This window comes from Balaenoptera ricei, chromosome 6 (assembly GCF_028023285.1).
Source record: "Balaenoptera ricei isolate mBalRic1 chromosome 6, mBalRic1.hap2, whole genome shotgun sequence".
NCBI lineage: Eukaryota > Metazoa > Chordata > Mammalia > Artiodactyla > Balaenopteridae > Balaenoptera > Balaenoptera ricei.
In genome coordinates, this window is record NC_082644.1 from 71,668,793 (window position 1) to 71,688,945 (window position 20,153).

Here is a 20,153-nt window from a genome sequence, read left to right on the forward strand (position 1 = left end):
ATTTATGTACCGAAAATCTTTGCTGCCATTCTCAATCGCCACTCCATGCACGCCATTAAAGTTGTGTTTAAAAAATGTTGCAAATATTATATATCACTTATATGTAGAATCTAAAAAATAATACAAATGAATCTATACAAAACAGAAACAGACTCACAGACATAGAAAACAAATTTACAGTTACCAAAGCGGAAAGGGGGTGGGGCATAAATTAGGAGTATGGGATTAACAGATACAAACTACTACACATAAAATAGATAAGCTTATTTTTGTGTATGGTGTTAGGGAGTGTTCTAATTTCATTCTTTTACATGTAGCTGTCCAGTTTTCCCGGCACCACTTATTGAAGAGACTTTTTTCTCCATTGTATATCCTTGCCTCCTTTGTCATAGATTAGTTGACCATAGGTGCTTGGGTTTATCTCCGGGCTTTCTATCCTGTTCCATTGATCTGTATTTCTGTTTTTGTGCACTACTATATTGTCTTGATTACTGTAGCTTTGTAGTATAGTCTGAAGTCAGGGAGTCTGATTCCTCCAGCTCCATTTTTTTCCCTCAAGACTGCTTTGGCTATTCGGGGTCTTTTGTGTCTCCATACAAATTTTAAGATTTTTTTTGTTCTAGTTCTGTAAAAATTGCACTGGTAATTTGATAGGGATTGCATTGAATCTGTAGATTGCTTTGGGTAGTATAGTCCTTGGGAATGACATATATACACTAATGTGTATAAAATAGATAACTAATAAGAAACTGCTATATAAAAAATAAATAAAATAAAATTCAAAAATTCAAAAAAAATAAAATAAAATAGATAAGCAACAAGGATTTACTGTATAGCACAGGGAACTATACTTAGTATCTTATAATAACCTATAATGGAAAATATTCTGAAAACATATATATATATACACATATACATATATAACTGAATCACTTTGCTATGCACTTGAAGCTAACACACTATTGTAAGTCAACTATACTTCAATTTTAAAAAATGTGTTGCTATGGAAAGGGTTTAATATGATGTCTAGCACTGTCACTGGAGAAAGAAGTTAGACCATCACAAAAAAGGCAACAGATATACGTTGTCAAATAATAACTATAGAAACCAACATGTGTATTCTCCATTTTTATGACTCAAAGCCTTCCTGGAAAACATGCTGCAAACTCAACCACACAAATATGCACCTGTTTTGTTTGATTTCCCACACTATTAGGAAACCACTGAGCAAGCTGGTAAAGGGACATGAAATGAGGTTAGGATTTATTCAGCAGATCAAATGGAAGACAGGTAAAGCAGGAAATGTAGGAGAGCTACTAGCAATGATCCAAATACAGTTTATAACTCTTTGGGAGGGGCGAAGTGTTGGGTTATGCAAGTGGCACAAAGCAAGTATTCAATATTAAGTAAAAGAGGCCAGGAAAAAAAAAAAGATAACTGCATGATTCCATTTATATGACATTCTGGAAAAGTAAAAGCTATAGAGACAGAAAAGAGATCAGTGGCTTGCCAGTGTCTGGGGTTAGAGAAAGGGGTTGACCACAAAGAGGTCTGGGGGAATTTGGGGGGGGGGCGTGGAACCATTCTGTATCTTGAGTGTAATAGTGGTTACACAACTGTATGCATTTGTCAAAACTCACAGAACTTTAGTCTAAAAAGAATGAATTATAATTACCTCCAAATCAATGGACAGTTTCGGATAATGCCTGGCATTAATTAGGATAGTATGTACATTTAATAGTCATTCAACATAAGGGCTGATACTTCGCTGCGGTTTATTATAGGATGGTGGTCTCACTGAAGCAGGAGTGAACGGATTTAAGTCCTGGCTCCACAGCTTACAAGCTGTGTGACTTAAGGCAAATTACTCTACTTCTTTGTGCCTCAATTTCCTTATCAGGATAATAAGAATTAGAATAATACCTAGGTCATCAGTTCTACTGTATGCAATAAATAAATTCTCATATGTAAAATACTTAGAAGATTTCTTGGCTTATGGTGATAATTTAGTAAATATCTGCCACTACTTAATGATGTTTATTAAATAGTATTAGAGAATATGGCTCAATTATATGCCAATTGTCCCTGTCAGTGGACAAATAATCCAAATTAGACCAATGAATAAGGTATTATAAGCAAAGGGAAAAAAAAAGGGTACAACTCAGTGTTGTTGAAGATTTCTTTTAATGCAATGGTCCAGGATAGATTTCACATCATAGGCACTAAAATGTATGTATTCATGGAATAAAGATAAGATTTGAAAAATCATAAGAATTATACTTTAGGGCTATTCTAGTTTCAATTCAACCTATGCAAAATATTCCTTTCAAGTGAAATAAGATTTTCTGAGGACTTCAGAAAAAGCACTTATCTTAGTATGTCAGAGGAATGAACCCAAAACTCTATCTCATATATTTTAATGCATCACAGGGGAAAAAACTACTTTCCTCTGGAGGACCATGCTTAATGAAGCCGCTTTACTTTCTATGGATGTCTTTTTTTTTTGTTTTTATACAGCAGGTTCTTATTAGTTATCTATTTTATACATATTAGTGCATACATGTCAATCCCAATCTCCCAATTCATCTCACCACCACCACCATCCCCCCCACCCTTGCTTTCCCCCCTTGGTCTATGGACATGTCTTTGTCATCCATAACCATACAGTCAAACACTGATTTAGTTAGCTCTTATTCCTCCATTATCTCCTTGCTGATATTACATTTCTCTATAATACCTAGGAATAGTCTTTTACGTCCTTGCTATCTGTGATAATGGCTTTGAATCCCACTTAGGGGGCAGAGGAGTAGAGTAATGGCCACTTGTGTTCCCTCCCACTCTCATAATTCTATAGGACATTTGCCACTCAGGTTCTATAATTGAGACTTTTAAATCAGACAAATAGTGCTGCTCATGCAGGATAGAGGAAAGTTTTAGATTTCAACTTAGTAGAGAAAGATTAAAACTACACAGAAGCACAAAGTCCTGTTCTCCTTTTGGGAAAAATGTATTTTCCTACTTAAACTGTTTGCCTCTGTTACTTAGACTGGAAGATGCCTTGAATGAATTTCATTTTATCTTTTTCATGTCTATAGCACAAAGTTTTGTGTCCTTGCTCTAAAAATCATAGTGCTTTTCTCTTCATGACTTTTGCAAATGGCCGTTAATCTAATGAATACAACGGTGCCATGGTTGCTTGTTTATCTCATCTTATTTCCATATATTTTGACAATTTTGTATGTATTGCTGTTTACTGGCATCCTTTGGGTGATGGTAAATATTATAAGCATTATTTTCTCTGTAATTGTCTTTAATGAACTAAAGAGAGAATAACTTAAGAATGTGTTTGGTGTCTTGGTGGAGAGTAAAACTCTGACGTAATTAAACTTGTTTACATGCTATTTATTCTTGGTGTATTACCCATAGTGACAGTGAAACATTTCATGAGTGTTATGAGCAGCATCATAAAAGCCCTTAGACTTTGTCTTTCATCCTGGGTGATTAAGGTAATTCTGAAGGAAGGTCATGCTCAAGGAGAGCTGGGATATCAAGGAATGGGGTACCATCTGTTTTATTACTCCATATTTTACTCCCAGTGAACTGGTAAACAATTAAAATTCAAACACATCAGTGCATATAATTCAGTTACTCCCAAAACACCATAAAAATGTCTCCCTGATCAATAATTGCTTATTATGACATGCATTTGTTGCTCTGGCTGTCAAGGTGCTTAGCTATTTGCTTTCTAAAAGTATGGAAAGCAAGCCAGGCTCATCAGCCTATGCAGTGACAAAGAGCAATCCAGCTGTGGAAATCACTGAGCCACTCTTGACTTGTTACACACAGACTCCCCATCCCCATAAATCCACTCCCACGAAAGCCCAATTCAAAGGCCAGCACTTGCACCAAGCCTTCCCTAACCTGGCCAGACGTAACTGCTCCCTTCTCTGAATTTTCAAAGCATGTTGTTTGTATTTCTCTTAGAAGTTTTTATAATATTCTATGTTACAGTCTAATTACTTGTCTAAATTTTTATCTCCCCTGCTAAATATGTGCTCTTTCTCACTAGACTATGACTTTGCTGAGGACAGGGACTCCTTTAGAGCTAGGATTCCTGTGTATCCCTCTTTGCATCTTCTTTGGTGCCTTATTCTCAGGAGATATTTTCTAAACATTTGTTGAATGGGAGAACGAATGAAACTCTAACAAGCAAATATCTATATCGTGTTCCTCTCACACAAGCGTTTTCAAATCTGTCAGACCCAACACTGTCTTTCTCTGTAACAAATGTTTTATAATGCCACCTTTATAACCCATCAACTTTCTCATTTTTAGAAGTCAATAAGATCTCCCAGCTGTTATATAAATGAGAAATAAAAGAAACATAATACCTAAAATAGCATGTATGTAAATATGCAAATGCTTGGACACAACTACACCAGAGAACATAATGAAATAGCTGCTTGCACCTGCAGGAAGAATCGTTGTAAATATAACACCTACAAAAGCAGACTGCAACAGATGTGTTGTATGGGTGACTCAAACACCACAAAGCAGCACTGCTGTAATGTGATTTTCCAAAATGGGGGAAAACTCTTGTAGCGCTCTAATCAGCACAAAGTTTAATTTCCCCTATATTTACATGATAGTTGTTTTCCTGAAAAATTCAGTGCAAAAATATTTGTAAGATGGCATAGAGGCTTAGCTCGGATATTTACAGACCAGTTTTTTCACCACCGTGAATGTCCAGCAGGACATTTGATTGTTGTGTTGGATGTTGAATTTGGGATGATCCTTCATTGTATGTAATGCCCCATGCATTGCAGGGTGTGATACGCAGTAGCCCACGCCAGTCATTGAGACAATTAAAAACAGAAACATTAATTACCCTCATTGAGAACCAATGCTACTAAGATATTAGAAAACTGGAATCCCCAAATCCAATCTAAACCATAGTTTTAGCAGCACATCTGGGAAAGGATATCCACCAAGACTTCCTGGAAGGGGTGAAATGCAACAAGTTTAACCAGGACAACAGCATCATTCAGGTGTTTAATTGTTTGGGGGGAGAATTCTACTAGTGGAATCCTAAAGTGAGCACTTTTCAGAGTTCTACTTTTGGTTTTAGTAGACAGTAAATTTCTCATATAGAAATTATTATATAGTTTAGCAGAAACAGGGATGTTAGGAGATTTTAAATTCAACATATCCACAAAATAAGGGTATCTAGTTCTATAATACATGCACTGGTATTGCATCTAATGGTATTTTCATTGATGATAATATAGCTAACATTTCTTGGACTGGTAATTGTCTTAGTGATTGTCTATGTGATTGTCTTAGTTGAGATTCCCTAGAAGCTGAGCCTGAAGCAGGGACTCAGGTGCATGTGATTTCTGAGAGTGTGTTCTTGAGGAAAAGCCTGTAAGAGAGATAGGGAAGCAGAAGGAGTCAACTAAGGATGAGAGCTCAGATAAATTCTTGGCCTGATACACAGGGTGCTCTGGAAGGATCATATTGCGAAGTTGTCCCACTGTCCCACTCTGAGACAAGAGGTGGGACTATGGTACCCCTTGCACCAGTGCTATTGTGCCAGTCAGGCATTGGTCACCACCACCAATCCAAAGTGGGAGGTTAAGGGGCTGGGAGGTAGAGTGAATTGCTCAAATGTCTCTGGGCACAATAGCTCCTACACTCACGGCAGCTGCAAGATAAATGCATGGCATGGTAAAGGGGACCCACTATATGTTAGGTGCCTGGCATTGTAGTCTTTATTACAATGCCAGGCACCTAACATATATTATTTTCCTTTTATTTTGAAACAATCTCAAATTTACAGAAAACTTGCAAATATAGTACAAAGACCTTTCCCCCCTCTCAAACTATTTGAGAGTAAGTTGCTGACCTAATTCTCCATTTTCCCTGAATACTTTAGTGTGTAACTTCTACAAACAAGGACATTCTCCATCATAATTAGTATTCAACCATCACATTCAGGAAATTAACATTGATTCATTATTACCATCTAATCCTCTGACCCCTTTCAACTTTCACCAAATGTCCCCCAAATGCCCTTTTGAGCAAAAGGATCTAGTCCAAAGTCATGCATTGCATTTATATGTCACATTTCTTTAGTCTTATTCACTCTGGAACAGTTCCTCAGTGTTTCCTTGACTTTCATGACCTTAAGATTATAGGCCAGTCATTATTTAGAAAGTCCCTCCATTTGGGTTTGATTGTTGTAAATGCCCCATTCCTCGTCAAGCTTTCAGTTTGATTTGTATCAATATGGATTCACAGTTTCCTATTTTATTCAACATATCTTAATCCATTTCTATTATTTATTTTGGTGCTCTAATTATCCTCAATTCGACCAGTGTGAATCCCTTCAGCTGGCTCTTACATCTTTTTACATGTCCCCAGCAGTCACTGATCATATCCTGCTTTCTGCCACAAGATATTCAGGCTGATCTTATACTTTCCTTTCCTCAACCCTGGAATCAGTCATTTCTCCAAGAAACTCTGATTCTTTTTAGCGGAAAATGGTTCTTAGAAGCCAAGATGTAGGTGTTGGGTGTGCTCATTGCTATTAAGGTGTTGCTCCTCCTATGTCTTCTCAGTGAACAGAGTTAGGTATGGAGTGTGTGTGTGTGTGTGTGTGTGTGTGTGTGTGTATGTGTGTGTGTTTGAAAGCCAGGAGTTCATGTTGATCCTTGCAATCTCAATCTGACAGTACAGTATCCATTCCAGTTTTCTTCCTTTCCATATTTTTAACTTCCTTCTCAGATAGTGAAAAATCTAACACCCCCTGTCCTTAATATACTTACTTACTTGATTAATCCCCTTATATGTAACCCTTGCTAACAGCACCCCTCCATGCCCACACATGTTGCCCTCCTTATATTCTGACTCTGACACCCTGCACCAGGCTTGCCCCTCTGGCATGATGTCTTCTTCAGTCTGCACTGATACTTAGGGCCAGGCCACCCTCCCACAAGGACATCCTTGTCCCTTGCCTGGGCTCTGACACCTCGTGGTAGGCTTCTCCCCCATGTAACACCCCCTCATTCTACTCAGAATGTCTGCTCTGGTATCACATGCCAGGCTGCCCCAGGCTCAGATACCCTCCTCACACCATGTAGGTTCTGATTCTCCATGCCAGGCAGCCCTTCTAAATGTGTGTCCTCCTCACTGTGTTTGGCTTTCAACTCCTTATTCTGGTCCTCTCCAGCTACTCCCCACCCTGAGTCATGGATGGCTAACTTGTTCTGATGGCTTTCACACCAAGATGTACAAGAAGGAAGAGGAAAGAAAGAGAAAAGGGTATAGGAAGGGGAAGAGGAAAAATAAGAAAAGGAACATGTATTACTTTCCAGTCTTCACAATAAGCCTTCAAAATGAGCAACATTTCCCCCCATTTTGCACTTGAGGAAACTCTGGTTCAGAGAGATTAAGTCACTTGCCCAGGGTCTCATAGCCATTACATAAGGAGCCAGCATCTGGACCCAAGTCCCAGACTCTACAGTCTACACTCTGTCTACTCCATGACACTGCCTCTAAAGAGAACACTCTCAAAATATGTTTGGTCTTTGGACTGTCCCCAAATGGGTAACAGTAGTGTTTGAAGAAAAGGAACACAGTTCTCTGGAGAAGCAATAGGTTGTGTTTATTTCATGAGAAATACTCTTTCTACCACTTGGCTACTTGCCCATCTCTCTCTTGTCTGCAAATAGGCTCAACAGGAACATGGCTTTATTTGGCTCAGATGTCCGGGTAGGGTAATGAGGCTGGGACTCTGGTCGCTGATGGTGTTCAGCCAGCAGTCTCACTACCTACCCTGTGGTGGTTTCTGACTTCTGTGGCTGGCACTTCTGAAATGAGTCATCTTTACGTGTTTGCCAACCCTGGGCCTCTCCTCTCCAGCCAGCTTTACCCTTGCTGTCACAAGGTAGCTTTGCAACTTTCTGAGATTTCAAAATGGGGAAGTAGATGTTAAATCTAGAATGAGGAAGGGGAGCACAGTTTGCTCCGGTTTCAAATCCACAGCCATGGAATACACTTAGTCTTAACGCTTTCCATCCCCCAAATCCTGAGGGTGACACAGATATAGGGTTAGAGTATACATGTTGTGAAATGAATTTTTAACAGTATTCTGTAACTCATTTTTTTAAAAATGCCCATTTGTTAGTGTCTTTGGGCGGTCCAGGTAAATGACTTCAGAAAACATTCTAACAAAATGGAGGACAAAAAAGAAAGCATCCACTTGCATAAAATAGCAAAAGAACAATAACCAAATAAGTTTCATTTCTCCCAGATTTAAGCTTCTTTTGAGGAGAAAATCTAATATAAAATTTTTCAGATATGGTGTATGAACTCTTTATCTTAAAATCTTAAAGCTGGGGGAAATGTCCTAGAATTCAGCTCATGTCTATACCATACCCGATGGAGAAAGAGGCATAGAGAGAAGTGACTTGAGGAAAATGGAAGCAGGCACATGGCTGTAATTGGCTGGGGGGTGTGGACTCACTTGTAAGTAGACACTCTTGGAAATAAGTGCATTTTATGACACAAGGAAGAAAGCTAAAGCTTTAGCTAAAGCTAAAGCTAAAGACCAGATATAGTTCTGGTCTCCAAGGCTACCACACATAAGGTCTTAAGCTAGGTTGTTTCCGGATTTTTATTCCTGTGGCCCACACAGGTTTCCTTATGAAGAAGTATGTGACACTGAACCTGTGACATCAATATCCTCTGGAGTGTACACATCCTAGGAAAGGCAAAGGGCAAGTGTGAATTTTGAGTTTTAGTTCACTGTTTTCTTTCCATCTTAGAACAAATTAACATTAGTTAATTCCTTTGGGAACTTTTCCCCTTAAAATTGGATTTCTCAGGAAAAACACTCACTAATTCAGTGTGTTGTCATTTCGGGTAATGTAATCTTAGGAAGCAACTTAATGTTTGCCTATATTTTCCATTACTTTGAGTTGGGTGCTTTTTTTGCCAGGACATTAGATCACATGAAGCTTTTTATTTGAATCCTTAGGGAAAGCCCCCTAAGGATTTTATACACTAGAAAAGCTTACCCATTTGGCATACACATACATGTTGCTTAATGAATATTGGTGAGAATAACTTTGAAGAAGCTAGCAAGTTTATGAATGCCCATATGAGGCTCTCTCTCAAAGATCTCTGTTAGAAAGTAGAAAATAAATATTATAAGATAAAATGAAGTTTGGTCACACATGGATCTACTTTTTTTTTTTACCACTATGATTTGCACACTTAGAGCAACTGGAACCAAAATCATTTTCGTAAATATTTTAAATAGTTATTTCTTCTCAGGAATTGTTCGAAAAGGTCCCCCCAAACCCCCCTACACTGTTGGTGGAAATATAAATTGGTGCAGCCACTATGAAAAACAGTATGGAGATTCCTTAAAAAACTAAAAATAGAGCTACCATACAATCCAGCAATCCCATTCCTGGGCATATATTGGGACAAAACCATAATTCGAAAAGATACATGCACCCCTATGTTCATTACAGCACTATTTACAATAGACAACACATGGAAGTAACCTAAACTTCCATCTACAGATGAATGGATAAAGAAGATGTGGTAAATATATGTATATATATATATACACACACACACACACACACACACACACACACACAATGGAGTATTATTCAGTCATAAAAAAGAATGGAGGGAATTCCCTGGTGGCGGAATGGTTAAGAATCCGTCTGCCAATGCAGGGGACACTGGTTTGATCCCTTGCCCGGGAAGATCCCACATGCCACAGAGCGACTAAGCCCATGTACCACAACTACTGAGCCTGCGCTCTAGAGCCCGCGAGCCACAACTACTGAGCTCGCACGCCACAACTACTGAAGCCCATGTGCTTACAGCCCGTGCTCCACAACAAGAGAAGCCACCACAATGAGAAGCCCGCGCACTGCAACAAAGAGTAGCTCCTGCTCAACGCAACTAGAGAAAGCCTGCACGCAGCAACAAAGACCCAACGCAGCCAAAAAAACAAACAAAAAAAAAGAATGGGATAATGCCATTTGCAGCAACATGGATGGATGCAGAGGATTATCACACTAAGTGAAGTCAGACAGAGAAAGACAAATATCATATGACATCACCTACATGTGGAATCTAAAATATGATACAAATGACCTTATTTACAAAAGAAACAGACTCACAGATATAGAAAACAAACTTATTGTTACCAAAGGGGACGAGGGGGGTAGGGATAAATTATAAGTTTGGGATTAGCAGATACAAACTACTATATACAAAATAGATAAACAACGAGGTCCGACTGTGTAGCACAGCTAACTATACTCAATATCCTATAATAAACCATAATGGAAAAGAATATGAAAAAGAATACATACACTGGGGCTTCCCTGGTGGCGCAGTGGTTGGGAGTCTGCCTGACAATGCAGGGGACACGGGTTCGAGCCCTGGTCTGGGAAGATCCCACATGCCGCAGAGCAACTGGGCCCGTGAGCCACAACTACTGAGCCTGCGCGTCTGGAGCCTGTGCTCCGCAACAAGAGAGGCCGCCATGGTGAGAGGCCCGCGCACCGCGATGAAGAGTGGCCCCCGCTTGCCACAACTGGGGAAAGCCCTCGCACAGAAACGAGGACCCAGCACAGCCATAGGTAAATAAATAAATTAATTTAAAAAAAAAAGAATACATATACATATTTTTTTCACAATAAAGGCTGTTTATTATCATTATTATTCCCTGGGGACACCCTCCCTGATGCCCCCGACCAAGTTAAACCATCTCATTAAAGACATCTACAGCACTGCGGAGTGCTCCACTTCCAACTCTTATCTAGTGCTTTCTGCCGTCCTAGATTCTGAGCTCTGTAAAGGGCGCTGCCTCTGTCTTGTTCACAGCTGCATCCCCAGTGCCTAGGGCAGGCCAGGCCCGCAGTTGATGCAAAACACATATTTGTTCCTCACTCCTTCCCTCAACAGGGCTGCCTTTGGCCAAGTACACAGAAGGGCGCAGCCCTGACTTTAGCCACCTCAATGAGTCTGGTGTCCTTCCGCACAGAACAAAAACCAACCTCACAGACCTTAGGTTGTGAGAAAAGCTGCCAACATAACCTACCGACTGATGTACTGAGATTTGAGCTGTGAGCTGAGTCTCTCTGACCTTTTAACCCTCGAAAGTCATTCCAGTTGCTTCCAAACAGAGTCACTTTGCCATACACCAGAAACTAAACAACACTGTAAATCAAGTACACTACAGTTAAAAAAAAAAGTCCCCCAACATAACCTACCGACTGATGTACTGAGATTTGAGCTGTGAGCTGAGTCTCTCTGGCCTTTTAACCCTCGAAAGTCATTCCAGTTGCTTCCAAACAGAGTCACTTTGCCATACACCAGAAACTAAACAACACTGTAAATCAAGTACACTACAGTTAAAAAAAAAGTCCCCCAAAATACTTTTTTATTAATTGATATTTGTGAATACGATTCATATTTTAAATTTTGCTTATTTTGCTAGCATTTAGGAATCCCAAAACAGAAATTATTCTGAATATTTCTCTTGATATCTTTTCTAAATGTTTAGTCTTATTTCCTTATTCAGAGTATACCTTATTCATCCATGTTACTGCATGTATCAATAATTTGTTCCAACTTACTGCTGAGTAGTATTCCATTGCATGAATGTACCAGAGTTTGTTTATCCATTACCTCCATTGACTACGATTTGGGTCGTTTCTAGTTTTTGGAAATTACAGATAAAACTACTATAAATATTTGCATACAGATTTTTAAATGAACACAGGTTTTCATTTTGCTTGGGTAAATACCTAGGAGTGGGACTTCAGGGTGTATGGTAAGTGTATATTTAACTGGGATTTTAGGATAGGTAAGGGAAGAAAACCCAGTGATAGAAAACAATATCATGAAAGTGGGTATAATAGCTTCTAGTTTGAAATTATAACTAGAGTAAGATTGGAGGAATTTAAATTTTATTTTAATCAGTAATATCCAGCCTTGGCAAGGATATGAGGAGAAAGGGCAGTTTCATGTCCAGCTGGTAATGGAGTAAATTAACACAACTTTTCTGGAGAGGAATTTGGCAGTACTTACTCTTAGACTATATCATATGCATTGATGCCATTTCTACCTTCAGAAATATTCACACATGTGTAGAGGCAAATGTGCATAGATGTTCATTGTGGTATCATTTATATTATGGAAAATGGAGACAACTGCAGTAAGAAAGTCAATAATTTATGGTATTTTCCTTCACCCCTGGAATGCCAGGCAGCATTTTAAAAGAAAGGGATAGGTCTTTGATATGGAAAGATTTCAAAGACATTATTGAAAAAAAGTATATTATGTATGTATGTAAAATATTTATTTACATGTGTGTTTTTGCATACATAAATATTTATGTAAATATGAATATTCATGTATGTTTGTGAGGGCATGAAAAGAAGATCTGGGAGGCTACACAATGACCTCCATGCAGTTAAGAGTGGGTTGAAAAAAACAAAAAACCCTCAAAAACATAGAGAACAGAGAACAGAGTAGTGGTTACCAGAGGGTAAGGGGCAGAAGGAGGATGAAATGGGTAAAGGTGATCAACTATACGGTGATGGATGGAAACTAAAGTTTTGGTGGTGAGCGTGCTGTCGGGTACATAGAAGTAAAAATATAATGTTGTAGATGGGAAACATATAATGTTATAAACCAATGTTACCTCAATAAAAAAATAAATCTGAAAAAAAGTTAGAAAAAAAAGAGAGTGACTTGAGGAGAAGGGCAGGGAGCAAGCGAGCAATGAGGCAAGAGACTAGCTTTTTACTTCATACACTCCTTATTACTTGATTTCTTTCAAAACAAGCTTGCATGATTTAGCACATAAAATAACAAATTCAAAGGAGAGCTCATTAACTGCTAATTAACAACTGGTCAGCAACCACTATTGTGACTTTCTCCAGCTTCCCTGCCTATGAAGACCCAGAAAAAATGGAAACTCACCAAAACAGATAACTTAATGCCTAAGTCTAGACAGAATCTCTGTGGATCAGATGCAGCTGGAAAGAGAAGGATGTGCCATACTTTGTTTCCCCAAAGGGCAATGCAGAGGAAGGCACTTTGTACTTTCCTTCCTGCCAGTCCCCGAACAGTCAATGTCTATAATAGTCAGAAATCTAAATTCTCCTTCTTCATTGTAGTGGCTTATCTATGAAGCCATTCACAGGTTCCACCTGGTTTTACTGAAATGAACCACCACCAGAACCACGACCTTCCTTGCCTTTCTCTTTCTACCATCATTCTGCAACCATATAGAAACAACTCATAGAAAACAACTAGCTGAATATGTATGTAGGGTTGGGAGATGAAGGGCACCTGGAATAGTGTATTGGATTCTCCCCACAAATAAAATATTATGGATGCACGTGAGGGCAGAATGATCCTGGGAGGACTGTGCCATAGGAATTATAGCCTTTACGTTAAAGTATCAGATTTAGAGCACCAAAAGGTCAAACAGTGGGGTTGGAAAAGGTGCTTCCTCAGCTGAACACTAGTCGAAGCTTGCCAGAAACTGACAATGAGTTTCGAAGTTGCACACGTCCTCCTGTCCATTAGCTAATTTCTGGGAAACAAGCTGGTCCGTTACCCAAGTGCGCAGATAACGGGGCCAATGACAATCCCCATCCTCAGTATGTTGCCAAACATAAAGTTAAAACAGACATTGCTTTGTTTTGTGAAAATAAAAGGATACAAAACTTGCATAGAATAAATATATGAAAAACCACTGTTCCTACAGGAGAGATAAAAACAAATGGAGACACATGAGGAAACGGAAGCAATAATCAAAGTGGCTAATGGTCTAGTTTAACATTTTAATCCAAAATTCCTAGTAAATAATATTAGGTTTATGGATTAAATTTTAAGCATGACAGCAAAAATATAAATCATGAGGAAAACTGTCAATATAAATTTTACTAATAAATAATTTTGAATGTTAAAAAAGTATAAACAAATTTAAAAGACAAAGAGTATCCTGGGTAAGGAATTTGTATTATATGACATACAAAGGGTTAATATCCTTACCAAATAAAAGCAGCCCTAAAGATAAACAAGACCAGACAAATACATTAATAGAGATGCACAAATTTAATGAATAAGCAGAGCACCAAGGAAAACTTAACAAATGGACGACAAATTTATGGAAAAAAAGATACCGAATTGAAACAATCAAAGAAAATGCAAATAAAAGACAGCCATTTTACAAATAAAATTGGAAATTTATTAAAAGATAACATCCAATATTCTTGAGGATTCATGCATATCTTGTTAATAATCTTTCTGATATATTATTCCCAAATCCTTAAATTTGTGCATACAGTTAGACACACAGAAACTCCTCTTGTAGGAATTTATTCCAAAGGAAAAAAACCATAACTATACACAAGAATGTTGCTATACTGGGTATAACACTGAAAAACAGGGGATCATCTAAACAGTAAAATTGTTTAAATAAATTTTTCTATAAATACATTATACAATCATTAAAAATTGTCTTGAGGAAGAATATTTAATAGCAAAGAGATAGTTACCACTTACTGTGAAGACTGAAAAAGCATGCTGCAAAATAGTATTATAATCTGACTTAATTTTTATACAAATATATACAAAGAAATGTGATTCAAAGGCAACACATCAAATGTTAATGGTGGTTATCTGTCTATAGTGAAATTGAGTGATTTTTGTTTTCTCTTTTTGTTTCGCTATGATCTCCAAAATTTTTACAATGAGTATTCTAAAAAGAGTCCTTTAAGTTTGTTCAAGATAGAGAAAAAAAATTCCAATGGGAATTGCCATGAAGAATGAAAAAGTGCAGTGTCCCAAATAGAAAATAAAAACCAAATGTAGTAAAATGGACCTTTCTATTTATTGTCCCTTCTCAGATTTCTTTCAAACCTTCATATCCAGAAAGTACCTCTAATTATAACATTTAAAAGCATGAGAACAACCTGTTCTGAAATCTTTTATTTATTACCAGCAAAGTATAATCTTATTTGACTGCCCAGCAAACTTGGTTTTCTATTCAAGTTAGAACAGATGATGGATTAGCATCTAACTTTCTCTTAATTACTTTATACAAGTGAAGTTTTCTCTTTCTCAGCTACTGAAAATAGTATGCATACTGACATTACTCCAAAACACATCAGCACAAATTCAATGGCACACTTCCAGGAGCTGGATAAAACCCAGCCTCCGAAGTCTTTCATCATTTATCCCACAGAACAGTAATTCTTACTGGAGTATAGGAGAGGTGAGGATATCAGAATTTCAAACTACTTGTGTGTTGTCACAGATTCTCTGATGTTTCTCTAGTGGGGTGTGTCCCTGATTGCAGACTCTCCCCAGCCAGCTCCCCAACACGTACACACATACAGGTTGAGAATTCCAGCGTGGGTAGATGCTTCTCATTAGAGGGTACTGTCCAGGTCATTGGCATGGAGACAAAAAGCTCAGGACAATGTCATAGAACATTTAATTAACCCAGGAGAGAAGGGCCTTTTTGACTTGAAGGCAAGCAAGCAATTTATTTCTTGGTCATAAATTTAAATGTGCCCTTTGAATCTGAAGCCAAATTTCCATTCATTAATCCCCACCCCCACCCCCCAGGAATTCATCAGAATAGAAATAAAAGGGCTCTATTCTTTGTGTTTAAAATGTAACTTTCTCCTTCAGTAGGTGAATGGATGAACAAACTATAGTAAATCCATGCAGTGGAATATTATTCAGTGAAGAAAGAAATGAGCTATCAAGCCATAAAAAGACATGGAGAAAGAAGGCAAAACTATGAAGACAGTAAAAAGATAAGTGGTTGCCAGGGAGGGATGACCAGATGGCACAGAGGGGATTTTTAGGGCAGTGAAACTACTCGGTATGACACTCCAGTGGTAGATAAACGTCATTTTACATTTGTCAAAACCACAGAACTTAAACACAAAAAATAAGCCCTACTGTAAACTATGGACTTTAGTTAATAATAATGGACCAACACTGGCTCATCAATTGTACCAAATATTCCACACTTAAGTAAGACTCATCCAAGGAAGGATAAGTTAGTCAGAGAAAGCTGCACGAATAAAAAAGAAATTTGATATGATCTTTTATCCACGGGTAGGATTGGGTAGACAGATGAGAGAAGGGAGAGCATGCCCAGAGGGGAGACAGCAAGAGCAAAGGTGTGGAGGGAGGACTGAGTCAGTCATGTGGTGCAACAGTGAGGAAGAGACGTAGGCTCAGAGAAAGGAAGGGGCTCCAGGAGTTAAGGGAAATACGTTTTAATAGATAGAGTTGGGCCAGATTATTAAAGCCCTTGAAAGGCAAGCAGGTGGCGTTTATATTTGATATAGTAGGAAATAGAGAGCCTTAGAAGGTGTTTGAGCAGGAGAGTGATACGAGATACAGTCAATGCTCATTATTCACGGATTTTGCATTTGCAAATTTGCCTACTTGCTAAAATTTATTTGGAATCCCCAAAATCAATATTCATGGTCATTCAAGGACATAAAAACCTCACACACGAAAAAACCCAATATATTAATAATAGGGGGAAATGTGTGTGGGAGGTAGTATATAAGAACTCTCAGTACTTCTTTCTAATCAATTTTCTTGTAAGCCTAAACTGTTCTAAAAAAAGTTTATTAATTTTTTTTAAAAAGTTATAAAAAGGTAACGACATAAAGTAAGTATATATGTAAAGAGGGAAAAAAATGAACTTACTTCCGATTCACAATTAGCCACTCCCGAATATAGGTCTGAACGCAGTCCCTGACGTGAGGGTCCAGTTCAACCCTAATGAGGTGGAAAACAACATAAAAATGTTATTACCAGGTAAACACAACAAAGCAATCCTTTATCATAACCAAGGAGAGCAGCATGATTTCAAATCCACATTAACTGAGAATGGGAAGGGCATTGTTATCGAATCCTTTCAAGTGTCTGAAGTATTCCTGAGGCAGTAACATTTTTACTTTGATGAGACAAACGTTGGCATTTTATGCTTTGTGGGTTTTCTTTATTACATAGAATCGTATTAGACTATATCTATCCCTGAAGGCATTCCGACACAAGACAGGTAGAACTAGCTGTAATCACATACAAAACAAGAAGAATAAGTATAAATACCAGTCTCTTCCGGGGTAATCTGGGCATATTTTTTGCTCACGTGTAACCTTGTTAGGACATGCATGTTTTCCTTTTTGAAAGCCATGAAGAAGAGGAGTTGTACTTTGAGGAGCTGACAGGCCCTGGCTTTGGTTGGTGATTATTAATTCGGGCAGCTCTTGTCTACTGCATAGAGTGTGTCATGAGAGAAACTCTTAGAGTGCTTCGGAGTCTGGAAATTTAGAAATCACTACTTCCCCACAGTAGCAAAGGTTATTTTTGTTTGTTTGTTTTTTTGGGTTTTTTTTTTTTGCTGTTCTTCCAAATGTGTTGGTACTACAGATAAATAGGTCTAAGTGCTCTAAGTTTTAATTTTCTGGTTTGTAGAAAGAGGGTAAGAACAGTACCCACCTTGTGTGTTAGTTTTAGATGGAATACTGTAGAAGTCAGACATGTGGTCCCTGGGCCCTGACTACTCAAATCCCAGCCCCGTTCCTTACGTGACCTTGGGCCAGTCACTCAACCCTTCTGTGCCTCAGTTTCCTCACCGTAAGGGGTGATAGTAATCGTGCAATGCTCCTTTGGAGAGCTGTGATGAAGATGAAGTCAGTGTGTGAAGTGCTTAGAAAAGCATCTGGCACATAATAAGACCTACCTGTGATAGTTCACACTTGTGTGCCATTCATTCTGCACTAGGCACTGATGCAATCCCTCTACACGTATGAATTCAGTTAATGTCAATCAGCTCCATAGAACAGACGTTATTACTATTTTCATTTTGCAGAGGGATGAGATGAAAAGATCTTTCTCAAAGTCACTCAGCAAGTGGAAGAGCAGGGAACTGACCCCAGGCCACTCACCTGGGAGTGCAGGTTTGCACCCACTAAACTATCACAGCTCAACATCAAGTTCTCGGATAGGCACTGGGGTTCAACAGGAGTCAGCTGTCGTTTACTCTGATGATGATGATACTTTCCTGGGCTTTAATTATACACAAGACTTTTGGGCAACGATTGAAATAGTAGAGGGTATTTGAAAGCCATCAGACAGATAATGTGTTAGTTATCAATTCTGGTGACAAGGCAATATTATGCTCAAAAACTGATGTTAAGAAAAAAATTACCTCTTCTATCAAATTTCAAAAAAAAATCAAAATCCTCCTACCTGTAAACTTATTGTAAGTATTTTAAACAGGCTTTTCCAAGATTCTGATCTCATTTGAAGACAATTAACCATATATTTTACACAAAGAAATTAAATTATTCTCTACCAAAGGTAACAATAATAGATGTTACCTATATGAAAGTCACATCTGAATAAATGGACTGACAACAGGGAAAAATGTTTCCCAAGAATCATCATGATTTTGTTTTCTGGGAAGTGAGTATCTTCAAAATGTTAGAGCAGAGCATATGGTCAGCTCTTCTATATGAATGAGAACTGTCTAAACAAAGAGCAAAGGGTCAAATAATACCCTATCACTGTCATCTAACCTTCTTAAACTGTGATGAAATAAAATCCAAAATAGAACTGGAATATTCCCGAGTAATGAGGGCAGGGGCCATGTTTCATGATCTCATTTCCAGGACTTTTTGGGGAAGTGGAGAAGGCTGAAAATCTCAGGAGGATGTGAATCTTAATTTGGTTTTGAAGATGAATGCAAATAAAAGTTCATCCTAAACCTCCAAAGAGACATTGCTTGTTACACTGTGGAAATAACAGGAGTTTCATCTAAATATAATTCCATCATTTGATACTGAGGGCTAATGCTGACACCTGTAAACACATCGATTAACCCACTGTAGAAACTCAACCCTAAGCAGCTATTCACATATTCACACTACAGAGCTTTCCCCGTTGTTTTTCCGCTTGACAAGACTTGCTTCAAAAGAAAGAACTTTGCCTTATTCATCTTTTTATCCCAGTTCTCAGCACATAGTAGATGCTCAAGAAATGTGGATTGGACTTACTTTTGTGACTTGATCCAGTCTCATATATGGAAACAATTAAAATGCTCCTGAATGGAGGCATTTCAATGATTAGTATTTTTACAAATGGAAAAACGGAGGCCTCCTGAGGTCACATGACTCGCCCACAGTCACTGAGCTGACCCCGGCAGTCTGGGTCCAGAGCCTGCACTCTTCACCTCTTCTTAAGCAGTCGATTTGGTTCCACTGCAGCCCTTTAACTGGCTTAGTCCCCACATGGCTTTTCAAAGCCTCTGGTCAAACCAGTTCAAAATCTACCTACACGTAGGCGACAGTACCACAGTAGTCAGCCTGCACATCTTGATAGATCTGAGTCATGTTACTTGTAAGAGAAGTCCAGAATTAGGGCATCTCTCCCTAACCAAGAACAGCCCTGATCATCATAATCCCATCCACATTTTTTTTTTTAAACGTATTTTTATTTAATTTATTTATTTATTTATGGCTGTGTTGGGTCTTCGTTTCCGTGCGAGGGCTTTCTCTAGTTGCGGCGAGCGGGGGCCACTCTTCATCGCGGTGCGCGGGCCTCTCACTATCGCGGCCTCTCCTGTTGCGGAGCACAGGCTCCAGATGCGCAGGCTCAGTAATTGTGGCTCACGGGCCCAGTCGCTCCGCGGCATGTGGGATCCTCCCAGACCAGGGCTCGAACCCGTGTCCCCTGCATTAGCAGGCAGACTCCCAACCACTGTGCCACCAGGGAAGCCCCCATCCACATTTTAAGAAAGCAATTTACCCTTCCTCCGGCAGAGAGGGCTGCAAAGTTCGACATTCCTTCGGCGTGAACACCACGTCCAAGTCGTCTTCGGAGAAGTCTCCCAGCTCTTGGGCAAGCTCCACATCCAGGCTGTTGAGGTGTGTCATCAGAAGTCCTTCAAAGTCCACTGGCTCCACCGGGTCATAAAACTGAGGCTGGGGGCAGGGAAAGGAAAAAGAGGTTTCCACAAGGTTTAGGGTAAAAGCACTAAGGCAACAGGAGATGCGTGCCCTGTC

General features: G+C 38.8%; 1 protein-coding gene across 2 annotated transcripts in view; it reads right to left on the bottom strand.

Annotated features, from left to right (window-relative positions):
- Positions 1 to 20,153, bottom strand: part of DOCK8 (dedicator of cytokinesis 8) — a 222,933-nt gene that overhangs the window by 139,325 nt on the left and 63,455 nt on the right. For both annotated transcript variants that reach the window (XM_059924847.1, XM_059924848.1), the window contains exons 3-4: positions 19,897 to 20,072; positions 16,792 to 16,863 (exon numbers count right to left, since the gene is read on the bottom strand). In XM_059924847.1, coding sequence (XP_059780830.1) covers positions 16,792 to 16,863; positions 19,897 to 20,072 — 248 coding nt within the window. The remainder of the gene's footprint in view (positions 1 to 16,791; positions 16,864 to 19,896; positions 20,073 to 20,153) is intronic.